This window comes from Tamandua tetradactyla, chromosome 13 (genome assembly GCF_023851605.1).
Source record: "Tamandua tetradactyla isolate mTamTet1 chromosome 13, mTamTet1.pri, whole genome shotgun sequence".
Lineage (NCBI taxonomy): Eukaryota > Metazoa > Chordata > Mammalia > Pilosa > Myrmecophagidae > Tamandua > Tamandua tetradactyla.
This window is the reverse complement of record NC_135339.1, coordinates 28,258,256-28,273,068: the sequence shown is the minus strand read 5'-3', so window position 1 is coordinate 28,273,068 and position 14,813 is coordinate 28,258,256. Positions and strand designations below refer to the sequence as shown.

General features: G+C 34.9%; 1 protein-coding gene and 1 long non-coding RNA gene across 5 annotated transcripts in view; one reads left to right on the top strand and one right to left on the bottom strand.

Annotated features, from left to right (window-relative positions):
* The window catches only part of LOC143653806 (uncharacterized), a 49,932-nt gene that overhangs the window by 15,986 nt on the left and 19,133 nt on the right, over positions 1-14,813 (bottom strand). The window contains exon 2 of the long non-coding RNA XR_013161537.1: positions 11,093-11,186. This is a non-coding gene — a long non-coding RNA (uncharacterized LOC143653806). The remainder of the gene's footprint in view (positions 1-11,092; positions 11,187-14,813) is intronic.
* Positions 1-14,813, top strand: part of DDX50 (DExD-box helicase 50) — a 73,522-nt gene that overhangs the window by 46,110 nt on the left and 12,599 nt on the right. For all 4 annotated transcript variants that reach the window (XM_077125085.1, XM_077125087.1, XM_077125084.1 and 1 more), the window contains 2 exons: positions 6,899-7,033; positions 8,204-8,248. In XM_077125085.1, the coding sequence (XP_076981200.1) occupies positions 6,899-7,033; positions 8,204-8,248 (180 nt within the window). The remainder of the gene's footprint in view (positions 1-6,898; positions 7,034-8,203; positions 8,249-14,813) is intronic.

Below are 14,813 nucleotides of genomic sequence, written 5' to 3'. Positions count from 1 at the left end.
GCACGGTCTGTATCCCTTCAGCTCCAGTTACCCATTATCTTACCGTATTTCTAACTCCTGATGGTCTCTGTTACCAATGACATATTCCAAGTTTATTCTCTAATATGACCTCTGTTCTTAACTGAAAGTATCTAAGTTCATTCATTAATGTTAGTGCATATCAGTGAGACCATATATATTTGTCCTTCTGTTTCTGGCTAATCTCACTCAGCATAATGTCCTTAAGGTCCATCTATGTCGTTACATACTTCATAGCTTTATTCTGTCATACAGCTGCATAATATTCCATCGCATGTATATACAGCTTTTTTAAGCCACTCCTCTGTTCATGGACATTTGGGCTGTTTCCATCTCCTGGCAGTTGTAAATACTGCTGCTATAAACATTGGTATGCAAATATCTGTTTGTGTCTCTGCCCTTATGTCCTCTGAGTAGATACCTAGCAATGGTATTGGCGGGTCATACGGCAATTCTATACTTAGCTCCTGAGGAACCGCCAAACTGCCTTCCATAGTGGTTGTACCATTTGACATTCCCATCAACAGTGTATAAGTGTGCCTCTTTCTCCACAATCTCCAGCATGTGTCATTTTCTGTTTTATTGATAATGGCCATTCTGGTGGGTGTGAGATGATATCTCATTGTGATTTTGATTTGCATTTCCTTAATAGCCAGGGATATTCAGCATCTTTTCATGTGTCTTTTGGCCATTGTATTTCCTCTTTTGAGAAGTGTCTCTTCAAGTCTTTTGCCCATTTTGCAGTTGGGTTGTCTGTCTTTTTATTGTTGAGTTGAACAGTCCCTTTATATATTTTGGATACTAGGCTTTATCTGATATATCGTTTCCAAATATTGTCTCCCATTGTGTAGGCTGGCTTTTCACTTTCTTGAGGAGGTTCTTTGATGACAAAAGTGTTTAATTTTGAGTTCCCATTTATTTATTTATTTCTTCAATGCTCATGCTTTGGGTGTAAGGTCTAGGAAACTGCCTCTTATTATGAGATTTATAAGATATTTCCCTACATTTTCTTCTAACGGTTTTATGGTCTTAGATCCAGTGTTTAGGTCTTTGATCCATTTTGAGTTAATTTTTGTATAGGGTGTGAGATGTGGATCCTCTTTCATTGTTTTGCATGTCATATCCAGTTCTCTAGGCACCATTTATTGAAGAGACTGTTCTGTCCCAGGTGAGTTGGTTTGACTGCCTTATCAAAGATCAATTGTCCATAGATGAGAGGGTCTATTTCTAAACAATTTTCGATTCCATTGGTCAGTATATCTGTCTTTATGCCAGTACCATGCTGTTTTGACCACTGTAGCTTCATAATATACCTTAGTCAGGTAGCGTGAGACTTTCGACTTCATTTTTCTTTCTCAGGATACTTTTAGCTATTCGGGGCATCCTGCCCTTCCGGATAAATTTTGTTATTGGTTTTTCTATTTCTGAAAAGTAAGTTGTTGGGATTTTGATTGGTATTGCATTGAATCTGTAAACTATTTTTGGTAGAATTGACATCTTAACTACATTTAGTCTTCCAATCTATGAACACAGTATGCCCTTCCATCTATTTAGGTCTTCTGTGATTTCTTTTAACAATTTCTTGTAGTTTTCTTTTGTCTCTTTAGTTAAATTTATTCCTAAATATTTTATTCTTTTGGTTGCAATTGTAAATGGGATTTTTTTCATGATTTTCCCTTCAGATTGTTCATTACTAGTGTACAGAAGCACTACAGATTTTTGAGTGTTGATCTTGTAACCTCCCACTTTGCTGTACTCATTTGTTAGCTCTCGTAGTTTTGCTGTGGATTTTTCAGAGTTTTTGACATACAGTATCATATCATCTATAAACAGTGAGCGTTTTACTTCTTCCTTTCCAATTTTGATGCCATGTATATCTTTTTCTTGTCTAATTGCTCTGGTTAGAACTTCCAACACAATATTGTGTGCCAGTGGTGATAGTGGACATCCTTGTCTTGTTCCTGATCTTAAGGGGAAAGTTTTCAGTTTTTCCCCATTGAGGATGATGTTAGCTGTTTCATATATTCTCTTTATCATGTTGAGGAAGTTCCCTTCTATTCCTGCCCTTTGAAGTGTTTTCAACAGGAAAGGATGTTGAATTTTGTCAATGCCTTTTCTGCATCAATCAAGATGATCATGTGTTTTTTCTGCTTTGATTTGTTGATATGGTGTATTACATTAATTGATTTTCTTATGTTGATCCACCCTTGCCTACCTGGGATGAATCCTACTTGGTCATGATGTAAGTTCTTTTAATATGCTGCTGGATTTGATTTGTAAGAATTTTGTTGAGGATTTTTGCATGTGTATTCATGAGAGAGATTGGTCTGTAGTTTCTTTTTTGTTATATCTTTGGCTTTGGTATGAGGGTGATGGCTTCGTAGAATGAGTTAGGTAGCTTTCCCTCCTCTTCAATATTTTTGAAGAGTTTGAGCAGGATTGGTACTAATTCTTTCTTGAATGTTTGGTAGAATTCACATGTGAAGCCATCTGGTTCTGGACTTTCTTTTTGGGGAGCTTCTGGTTTTGTTGATTTTCTAGATTGTTTTCCTGTTATCAATTTCATTTATTTCTGCTCTAATCTTCATTGTTTCTTTCCTTTTGCTTGCTTTGGGGTTAGTTGCTGTTCTTTCTCTACTTCTTCCAAGTGGACAGTTAATTCCTCGATTTTTGCTCTTTCTTCTTTTTTGATATAGGTATTTGGGGCAATAAATTTCCCTGTTAGCATGTCTTTGCTGCATCCCATAAATTTTGATATTATGTGTTTTCATTTTCATTTGCCTTGAGATATTTACTGATTTCTCTTGTAATTTCTTCCTTGACCCACTGGTTGTTTAAGAATGTGTTGTTGAGCCTCCATATATTTGTGAATTTTCTGGTACTCTGCCTATTATTTATTTCCAACATCATTCCTTTTTGATCTGAGAAATGTTTTTTATGGTTTCAGTCTTTTTAAATTTATTGAGACTTGCTTTATGGCCCAGCATATGGTCTATCCTTGAGAATGATGCATGAGCACTTGAGAAAAAGGTATATCCTGCTGTTGTGGGGTATAATGTTCTAGAAATGTCTGTTAAGTCTATCTCATTTACTGTATTATTCAAATTCTTCATTTCTTTATTGATCCTCTGTCTAGATGTTCTGTCCGTTGATGACAGTGGCGAATTGAAATCTCTAACTATTATGGTAGATGTGTTTGTTTCTCTTTTCAGTGTTTACCTCATGTATTTTGGAGCATTCTGGCTCGGTGCATAAATATTTATGATTGTTATGTCTTCTTGTTGAATTATTCCTTTTTTAAAAACATAATGTCCTTCTTTGTCTCTTTTAACTGTTCTACATTTGAAGTCTAATTTGTTGGGTATTAGTATAGCTCCTCCTGCTCTTTTCTGATTGTTATTTGTATGAAATATCTTTTCCCAACCTTTCACTTTCAACCTATGTTTATCCTTGGGGCTAAGATGCGTTTCCTGTAGACAGCATATAGGTGGGTTCTGTTTTTAAATCCATTTAGCCAGTCTATGTCTTTTGAGTGTGGAGTTTAATCCATAATATTTAGTGTTATTACTGTATGGGCACTTCTTTCTTCTACCAGTTTGTCTTTTGGATTTTATATGTCATATCTAATTTCCCTTCTTTCTACCTTTACTGATAGTCTTCATTTCTACACTCTTCACACCTCTCTCTCCTGTGTTTTCATTTCTGTCTCTAGTGCTCCCTTTAGTATTTCTTGCAGAGCTGGTCTCTTTGTCACAAATTCTCTCAGAGATTTTTTTTATCTGAAAATGTTTTAATTTCTTCCTCATTTTTGAAGGACAGTTTTGCTGGATATAGAATTCTTGGTTGGCAGCTTTTCTCTTTTAGTAGTTTAAATATATCATCCCCCCGTCATCGCATCTCCATGGTTTCTGCTGAGAAATCTACACGTGGTCTTATTGGTCTTCCCTTATATGTCATGGATTGCTTTTCTCTTGCTACTTTCAAGATTCTCTCTTTCTCTTTGACATCTGACATTCTGATTAGTAGTGTCTTGGAGTACATCTATTTGGATCTATTCTCTTTGGGGTACGCTGCACTTCTTGGGTCTATAATTTTAAGACTTTCATAAGATTTGGAAATTTTCAGTGATAATTTCCTCCATTAGTTTTTCTCCTCCTTTTCCCTTCTCTTCTCCTTCTGGGACACTCACAACATGTATATTCGTGCACTTCATGTTGTCATTCAGTTCCCTGAGTCCCTGCTCATATTTTTCCATTCTTTTCCCTATATTTTCTTTCGCTTGTTGGATTTCAAATGTCCCGTCCTGCAGTTCACTAATCATGTCTTCTCCCTCTTGAAATCTGACATTGTAGGTTTCCATTGTTTTTATTCATCTCTTCTACTGTGCATTTCATTCCCACAAGTTCTGTGATTTGTTATTTCAGATTTTCGATGTCTTCTTTTTGTTCATTCCTTGCCTTCTTTATATCTCCCTCAATTCACTGATTTGATTTTTGATGAGGTTTCCATGCCTGTTCGAACATTCTGAATTAATTGTTTCAACTTCTGTATCTCATTTGAATTGTTGGTTTGTTCCTTTGACTGGGCCATGTCTTCAGTTTTCTTAGTGTGATTAGTTATCTTTTTGGTGGTATCTAGGCATTTAATTACCTTAATTAGATTATTCTGGAGATTGTTTTCACTTCTTTTACCTAGGATTTTCTTGCTGGATGAATTTGTTGTCTGTCTGTTCTTTGACATTCAGTTCAGCTTATTCTGGACCTCTGGCTTAGGTTTTGTTTAACAAATCAGAATTTTTCATTTCTTGTTTTCTTATTTCTTGCCCTGCTTGTATGGTGCCTTTTTTCCCCCCTTATGAGGGTCTATGTAGGTATTATAGACCCCAGCCAGATTTTCCCAGACCAAACTGGCCTCCTGTCAGGAGGAAAGAGTCACCTGCAATCAGTTTTCCCTGAGGGTGAGACCCCACGGATGGAGAGGCTTTCCTGTGAAGCCTCTGGGGTCTCCGTTTTTCCTGTCCTGCCCAGTACGTGGCACTTATCTTTCTGCAGGTCCCACCAGCGTAGAGTGATGTGGTACCTTTAACTTCAGCAGACTCTCACTGCTGGGGGCATGATTGAGATAGAGTTGAAGGTGTACTCTGGTTTTAATCGCTTCACTTTTCCAGACCCTGGGGTCTGACCTCCTTGAGGGAGGGATTCCACCTGAGCTGGACCCCACCTCTCTCCTGGGGGGAAGGTACAGCTTCCAGACAAAGACTCAAGCTTTATTCTGCCTATGTCTGGGGCAGTGGAGCCCGAGAAGCCTTGCTGTATCCAAAGAGCCGTAGAGTCAAACCAGAAACACAGCCACCAAAATGAAAGAGAAAAATCTTTTTCAGAGCAGAACCCCCTTTCCTCGGGGTTGCCAATCAAGAGCTTAAGTTGGTATGGTGCTCTGTGTATCTCCAGGTCCTGTGTGCCCCCTCCTTTTCTTCAGCACCCAACCTTTTCAAATCCAAAAAAACCTTTGTTTTTTTTTTTTTCACTCTTTCCGTCAGCCCTGCCCCCTCTGCGCTGGGGCAAAAACTAATACCTCTGTTTTACTCAAGGTTCAGCTGAGCTGGGGGCCTATTTTTGGTAGTCAGAATTTGTTAATTAATTCCCCATTTGGCATTTGGTTGCGCTCAGCCCCTGCTGCTGGTAAACTCTCTTTACTTACCCCTCTGGGAAGCAGCCTGTGGGGGAGGGGCGCTGGACACCATGGCATGGGGAACTTACGGTTCTGGGTGGGCTCACAGCTCATCCAGTTGGTCCAGACTGGTGTATACTGTGTGTCCAGTCACTGATGTGGCCCCAGCAGTTGTTTTGTCCTGTTCCTGACTATTAGCTGCTCTGGAGGATGAACTAAATCCCACACCTATCTAAACCACCATCTTGTCCCCCTTCGCTTTAGTTGTTTTTAACTCTCTCTTAAAGCATATGATTAGGATTAATATTGTCTTTGCAATAATGCATAAAGGAATGGTACTTTGATCTATAAACATTAATATTCTATTAATATAGTTCAAAAATATTATTTTATACACACATACACATATCCCATAAAATGTGCCTTTTAAACTACTTTTAGGGGTGCATGGGTAGTTCAGTGGTTGGAATGCCCGCCTTTCATGTGGGAGACCCAAGTTGGACTCCTGGACCATGTACCCCCCCAAAAAACACATTAAAATAAACTGCTTTTAGGTATATAATTTAGTGACATTAATTATATTTACAATGCTATCATTACCACTATCCATTACGAAGACTTTTTCATCATCCATACTGAAATTCTGTACCCACTGAGCAATAACTCTCTATTCCTTCTCCCCCAACTCCTATAATCTACTTTCTGTCTCTAAATTTTCTTAGTCTAGATATTTCATATGAGTAGAATCATACAGTATTTGCCCTTTTGTATTTAGTTTATTTCACTTAGCATAATAGATTCATCTGTAATACAGCATGTATCAGCACATTCCTTTTTATGACTAATATTCCACTGTATGTTTATGCCACAATTTGTTTATCCATTCATCTGTTGATGGACATTTGGGTTTTTTCTACCTTTTGCTTTTGGGAATAATGCTGCTATTTATAATATTATATGATATTAATGTATAAGTATCTAGGAATCTCTGCTTTCAATTCTTTAGGGTATATACTTGGGGGTGAATTGGTAAGTTAAATCCTCTATAAATATATCTTTAAAGAAGTTTTAAAGAAGGTTTTTTAGCAGCCGTGCTAGTTTGTTGGCTCATAATAACTGCATGGTTAAGTCATAATGTGCTGCAGTGTTAAAATTTCATTGTCCTGAAAATGATTTTTTTGCAAACATAATGTGGCTTTTTTTTCTTAAGGGGTTTGTGACTATGACTCTGGAAAGCCCAGAAGAAATTCAGGATGTCAGCTGTGCTTGGAAAGAACTTAACAGAAAGCTGAATAGTAATGCTGTGTCCCAAATTACCAGAATGTGCCTCCTAAAAGGAAATATGGTATACTTTTCTATACAATTAAAAAGTTTTTTTAATTAGCTACTGTAAATATTTATAAAGACTAGCAGATTTTGTTCTTTCTTTTTCTGAAGCATGAAGGATGAATATTGTTTCTCTCTGTGTTAGTTTGTTTCCAGTTGTTAAGTTTTGAGAGTTATATAAATAACCCATCCTTCCAGAAAGCTTTAAGTCATTTTGCTTATGTTGTCTATCTAATACCCATGATTTCCAAGTTTCTGCACTTATATATAATTTACATGTAAATATGTATTTATTCTCTTACACTAAACAGTTTATGGTTACAACAGTTAAACAGCTCTATAATTTAAAGGGCACACAATATTGTTTTTTTTCCACATGGGCAGGCACCGGGAATCGAACCCGGGTCTCCAGCATGACAGGTGAGAATTCTACCTCCTGAGCCACCTTGGCCAGCCCGGTATTGGTTTTTACATAGCCTCTGATTGGTTGTAAATGAGGATAATGATGTGAACTAAGTAAGAATTATTTTAGTATGATTTTGAAACAGAAAAGTTCAAACTGTCTAATTTTAGTGACTCTGGTTTCTTCTAATGGTTTTGAGAAGAAATGAATTCGTTCTAGCCTTGAATTATTAAGTAGATTGATTATTGAATATAATCATCTCTCTCAATGGTTAGTATTACCTATGTTCAAAAAACTCTTGAAGCAAGATTAAGACAGATACATGTTTGGAAAAATGTATAGGGGGAGGGTAAAGTAAATATAACAAGATCTTTAAGCCAAACTAGTTGCTATAATTGAGAATTAAATTAGCTTTAACTCATTAGCGACCAAGACTAAAGGGGAAGTATCTTGGGTTACCTCAGTTTCATTGCAGCTCTTCAGAGGAGAAACTTTCTGACACTAAATTTTAAAGTAGTTTATCAGAAGGATCATTTTATAAAGGACTTTGAACAACATAATAGTGCCTATGACACTGTTCTAGAGGATAGTCTTTAATAGATTCTTATTACATACTGTGTTTAGTTAATCAGCAGATTTAGAAAATACATTAAGCAGCCACTCTATGCCTAATCTTTTATTTATTTATTAATTTTTAGACCTTATAGATTATCAGCAAGTATTAGTGTATTAGTGAAAAATCAACTTGTACTCATCAAAATAAAAATGTTTTCATTTTGCTTTTAGGGTGTTTGCTTTGATGTTTCCACATCCGAGTCAGAGAGGTTACAGGTATATATGCATATATATATATATATATATATATATATTTTTTTTTTTTTTTTACTTTTTAAATTTTATCTATAACATTTCAGTATTTTTCTTTAAAAGATAGGGATTCTTTTTAGAAACATAGTTATAATACTTTTATCATACCTCAATCAAATAACAATTCCTTAATATCAAATATCCAATCTATCTTGTAATTTAAAAAGAACCTTTTTTTACAATAAACTATTTCAAAAATATATACAGTAGTACACAGAATTGCACAGTGAATCCCCATGGATCCATCACTCAGTTTCAACAGTTAACTCATGACCAAATTTTTTTCTTCTGTACTCCCATCTTCTATACTTCCCCACTGTCGTGCATTCTTTTGAAACAAATTCTAGACATTATATCATTTAACCATAAATAGTTCCACATATCTTAATATTAAATATTTTTAGCATAATTAAACCTAAAAAATAATTATTCCTTAATATTTTAAAATTTCCCCTTTTTTCCTAAATCTTTTTACAGTATCTAAATAAGTCCATACATTGTAATTTGATATCTTTTAATTTTTTTTTATTAAGGAAGTTGTGAGTTGCATAAAATACAGGATTCCCATTTATCATCCCCCCCACCAATACCTTGTAATGTGGAACATTTGTTACAATTGATGATAGCACATTTTTATAATTGCATTATTAATTAAAGTTCATGGTTTAACTTAGGATTCCTGTAGTGAACACAGTAGTTTAGTTCCATGCATTTAAAAAAAATTTTTATTTTGTTACCATATGTACAATCTAACATTTCCCTTTTAATCATATTCAGATATATATTTCAGTGCTGTTAATTCCCCTGTTTACAGTGTTGTGCTACTACCACCGCCATCCATTACCAAAACAGTTCCATCATTCCAAATAGGAACCCTGTACATTTTAAGCTTTAACTTCTCATTCCCTTTCCCTTCCCCATCCCCTAGTAATCTGAATTCTAGATTCTGACTCTATGAATTTGCGTATTCTAATTATAAAACAATGAAATCATTCAATATTTGTTCTTTTTGTCTGGCTTATTTCACTCAATAAATGAATTTACTTGATGTCTTCAAGGTTCATCCATGTTGTTGCATGCATCAGGACTTCATTCCTTTTTACAGCTAAATAATATTCAATTGTATGCATTTGCCTCATTTTATTTATCCATTCATCAGTTGAATGGATAAATAGGTTGCTTCCATCTTTTGGCAATTGTGAATGATGCTGCTATGAATATCAGTGTACAGATATCTTGTATCTCTTTTTTTTTAATTTTAATTTTAATTTTTTTTAATACATGGGCAGGCACCGGGAATCGAACCCGGGTCCTCTGGCATGGCAGGCAAGTGTTCTTGCCTGCTGAGCCACCGTGGCCCACCTACCTTGTATCTCTTTTAATCTGTAGTTCTCCCTCCCTTCTTTCTTTCTTAAATTTTCCTTGCATTTTATCTGTCGAAGAAAGATTCCTAGATTGTAGAATTTACTAGTTACATCCCTAGGTGTTTAAACATGTTCCTTTGCCGCCTTTATTTTCTGAAATTAATAGTTAGATATTTCTTAGATAGTGTGATGTACTTCCATCAGAAGGCACATAATGTATGGTTGTCTTTTTTCACAATGGCAATCATTGATATCAGTGTCTAGATCTATTATTAGTTCATTGAGTTTTTAAATGATGATATTCTAGTTGCATTTATTCCTTCTTCATATACTAGCTGGACTACTTAAAGAGAAACTATTCTTCATTAACTATTTGGTTGCCGAGAGATAGTTTTTTGTAGGAAAAGCAGGATAAATGCTTGATATTTTTCCCTTTATTTACTAGTTTCAAAGTGTGAATTTGTTCTGAAAATTTCCAATTATAACCAATGAAGTTTTGTTTTTTTTTAAATATCCCTATGATATTAAATATCCCATTGATTTAAACCCATTGATGTGTCTTACTACATTCTAGATATGATTCTTACTGATGTTCAATTTATCCCCTCTTTGACCCCACAGGAGCCTCTTCAGTGTTTGGCTCTTGGGTCCTTTTGACACGATTCTAGTAGTCTTTCATAGCTCTCTTTATCTGTGATAAGAGAAGATATCTGGGTTCATCTTATACATTTTGTACTCTAGATTAGAGGTCAGCAGATCTCTCTAAGAAGCCCTGATTTCTTTTAGTATTCTTATTTAGAGACCACAATATGGACACTAGGATTTTCATTGCTCCCAGGTTGGTGGTTATTCTTTGGCTTTTTTGGTGGACAGATTTAGAAAATACTTTTTTCTTCTTTTTGTAAGATAAAATGCATCATGAATTTCTACTGATAAATTCAGTTCAAATCCAGCACCAAATCTTTCTCCTATGCTGGAAATTTTCTCAGTGATATCAACTTAATTACTAGTACTTTATCCCCCATATCAGTTTCAGAATAACAATTCTAACACTATTATCAATAGTATGATTATTGAAAATTGTTTGAACTTTTAAAAATTATTTTTGTCCTTAGGAAATTTTACACTAAGGATGTATAGTCATATTATTGTGTTTTAAAGTCACTTGGAATGATATAGCTCCTTTCTGTGTGATTTTGCCACAACTCAATATATGGATTCAGTTTTTTTTCTTTCAATTTTTAGGGATTGCCTTTTAAATTTAAATTTTGTCTTATAATTAAATTAAAAAATTGTGTGGTTCCAAAATCAACCTATAAAAATAAGCAGGGATAAAACCTAAAAAATAGGTTTTTTTTTTAGGTTTCCTCCATATTTCCTCTCTCAACCCCCATAGTTAACCATTATATCCTCCCTCTTAGATAAATAGTAATATTATACATACTTCTGTTTTGCATTATTCACTTTATATATCCTGAAGATCTTGATGAGGTAGAGCTGTGCTGTCTAGTACATAGCCGGTAGTCACATGGGGCAATCTAAATTTAATTAAAATTAAGTAAAATCATTGTTTTATTTCGAAGTAATTTTTATTTACAAAAAAGTTGCAAAGATAGTAGAGAGTTTATTTAGTTTCCTCTAATATTAATATTTTATATAACCATGGTACATTTGTCAAGACTAAGAAATTAACATTGGTATAATATTATTAAGTAATCTGCAGGCTTTATTTGTGTTTCACCAGTTTTCCCATGAATGTTCCAGTATCCTAACCACGATACTGTACTGCATTTAGATTTTAATTGTAATGTTACACTGGACTTACTATTTTTTAAGTTGCATTGTACTCTCTTTTGTAATTGTTGTCAGCATACTCCCTTTTGATGGACATTTGGGTTGAAATTCATGCACATTTCCTGTCCCTTGTCACTGAAAAATAATTGCTATACATTGATTTTTTTAAAACAATAAAATATGTCCAAGGAAGTTTATTCCAGGGAGATATATGGTTTAATAAAAGGAAACCAATCAGTATGTGTAATTCATTATATCAGGTATGCCTGAAAGCCAGGAGTTACTGTGATAATTATGTGTTTATTAAACAGGTGTTTTTAAAAATATATTTCCTTCTAAAAATGACATGAAACAGTATCTTTTTTAAAAAATCACTTTATTTTTAGTGTTCTTTGCTTTACAAAAACATGCTTCTTAGCAAATTATATATTTTGTCTTACCTGATAAATTTTGTTTTTCTTTTGAAAAAGTGATGTCCATTTACATTATCAAATATTTTTATAATATATAATTTACTATCCCACTAAATGTATGTTTTTAAATTTATTTACTAATTAAAAAATAAGAAACAAAATAAAACATACATAATCAGTAATTGACAATATCATCACCTAGTTGCATATTCATCATTTCTTAGATATTTGCATTAATTCAGAAAAAGAAACAAAAAGACAATAGAAAAAGAAATGAAACGAACACGGGAAAGAAAAAAAAAAGATTATACCTATCATACTCCTTACCCGTTGCCTTCATTGATCACTAGCATTTCAAACTAAATTTATTTTGACATTTCTTCCCCCTATTATTTATTTTTATTCCGTATGTTCTACTCCTTTGCTGACAAGGTAGATAAAAGGAGCATCAGACACAAGGTTTTCACAATCACAGTCAAATTGTTACAGCTGTATCATTATTCAATCATCCTCAAGAAGCATGGCTACTGGAACACAGCTCTACATTTTCAGGCAGTTCCATCCAGCCTCTCCATTATATCTTGAATAACAAAATGAAATCTACTTGATGCATAAGAATAACCTCCAGGATAACCTCTTGACTCTGTTTGGAATCTCTCAGCCATTGACACTTTGTCTCATTTCCCTCTTCCCTCTTTTGTTCCAGAAGGTTTTCTCAGCCTCTTGATGTTAATTCTCAGCTCATTCTAGGGTTTTTCTCAATCCCTTGATGCTGAGTCTCTGCTCATTCCAAGATCTCTGTCCCATGTTGCCAGGAAGGTCCACACCCCTGGGAGTCATGTCCCACGTAGAGAGGGGTAGGGTGGTGAGACTGCTCGTTGTGTTGGCTGGAGAGAGGGGCCACATCTGAGCAACAAAAGAGGCTCTCTTGGGGGTGACAATTAGGCCTAACTTTAAGTAGGCTTGACCTATCCTTTGTGGGGTTAAGTTTCATATGAACAAACCCCAAGACTGGGGCTCTGCCTATAGCTTTGGTTGTCCACACTGTTTGTGAGAATATCAAGAATTCAACTTGGGGAAGTTGAATTTCTCCCCATTCTCACCACACCCCGAAGGAGGATTTGCAGTTACTTTTCCACTCACTGATCGAATCACTCTGGGATTCACTGGGGCATCACTCTGGAAAAAACAACAAAATCTCATGTCCTACCTGAGATTCCAAGTACTGATGGCGTTCAATCAAACTATTTACATAAGTTATATTAGGAAATACACTAGTCAAAATATTAATTTTCTACCAAATAAACATTTTTTGCTTTAGTCTCACGCAGAAGGTGACATTTTAAAATATTAATTACCATCTATTTTCAGTACCCTGCAATAATGACATTCCTTTGTTCTTCCTCATGCAAAAACATTTTAAAATTGTACCTTGTACATTTCACTATTATTATACACTCTAGGCATTCCTACATGTCAATCTTTAACATCTATCTTTCTTTCTGATTTCAGTATGTCCCCAGCCCTCCTCCCTCTACCATTCTCACATGCAGCTTCATTCAGTGTTTTAACATAATTATATTACAGTTAGGTAGTATTGTGCTGTCCATTTCTGAGTTTTTGTATCCAGTACTGTTGCGCAGTCTGTATCCCTTCAGCTCCAATTACCCAATATCTTACCCTATCTGTCTCCTGATGGTCTCTGTTACGAACAAAATATTCCAAGTTTATTCACTAATGTCAGTTCATATCAATGAGACCATACAGTATTTGTCCTTTAGTTTTTGGCTAGTCTCACTCAGCATAATGTTCTCGAGGTCCATCCATGTTGTTACATACTTCATAAGTTTATTCTGTCTTAAAGCTGCATAATATTCCATCGTATGTATATACCATAGTTTGTTTAGCCACTCGTCTGTTGATGGACGTTTTGGCTGTTTCCATCTCCTTGCAATTGTAAATAATGCTGCTATAAACATTGGTGGGCAAATGTTCGTTTGTGTCTTTGCCCTTATGTCCTCTGAGTAGATACCTAGCAATGGTATTGCTGGGTCATATGGCAATTCTATATTCAGCTTTTTGAGGAACCGCCAAACTGCCTTCCACAGTGGTTGCACCATTTGACATTCCCACCAACAATGAATAAGTGTGCCTCTTTCTCCACATCCTCTCCAGCACTTGTCATTTTCTGTTTTGTTGATAATGGCCGCTCTGGTGGGTGTGAGATGACATCTCATTGTGGTTTTGATTTGCATTTCTCTAATGGCCAGGGACGTTGGGCATCTCTTCATGTGCCTTTTGGCCATTTGTATTTCCTCTTCTGAGAAGTGTCTGTTCAAGTCTTTTTCCCATTTTGTAATTGGATTGGCTGTCTTTTGTTGAGTTGAACAATTTCTTTATAAATTCTGGATACTAGACCTTTATCTGATATGTCGTTTCCAAATATTGTCTCCCATTGTGTAGGCTGTCTTTTTACTTTCTTTCTTTTTTTTTTTTTTTATTAATTAAAAAAAGAATTAACAGAACAATTAGAAACCATTCCATTCTACATGTACAATCAGTAATTCTTAATAACATCACATAGTTGCATATTCATCATTTCTTAGTACATTTGCATCGATTTAGAAAAAGAAATAAAAAGACAACAGAATAAGAATTAAAACATTAATAGAAAGAAAAAAAAAAAACCTATACCTCACATGCAGCTTCATTCAGTGTTTTAACATAATTGCATTACAATTGGGTAGTATTGTGCTGTCCATTTCTGAGTTTTTATATCCAGTCCCGTTGTACAGTCTGTATCCCTTCAGCTCCAATTACCCCTTCTCTTTTTTTTTTTTTAATTAACGGAAAAAAAGAAATTAACCCAACATTTAGAAATCATACCATTCTACATATGCAATCAGTAATTCTTAACATCATCACATAGATACATGATCATCATTTCTTAGTACATTT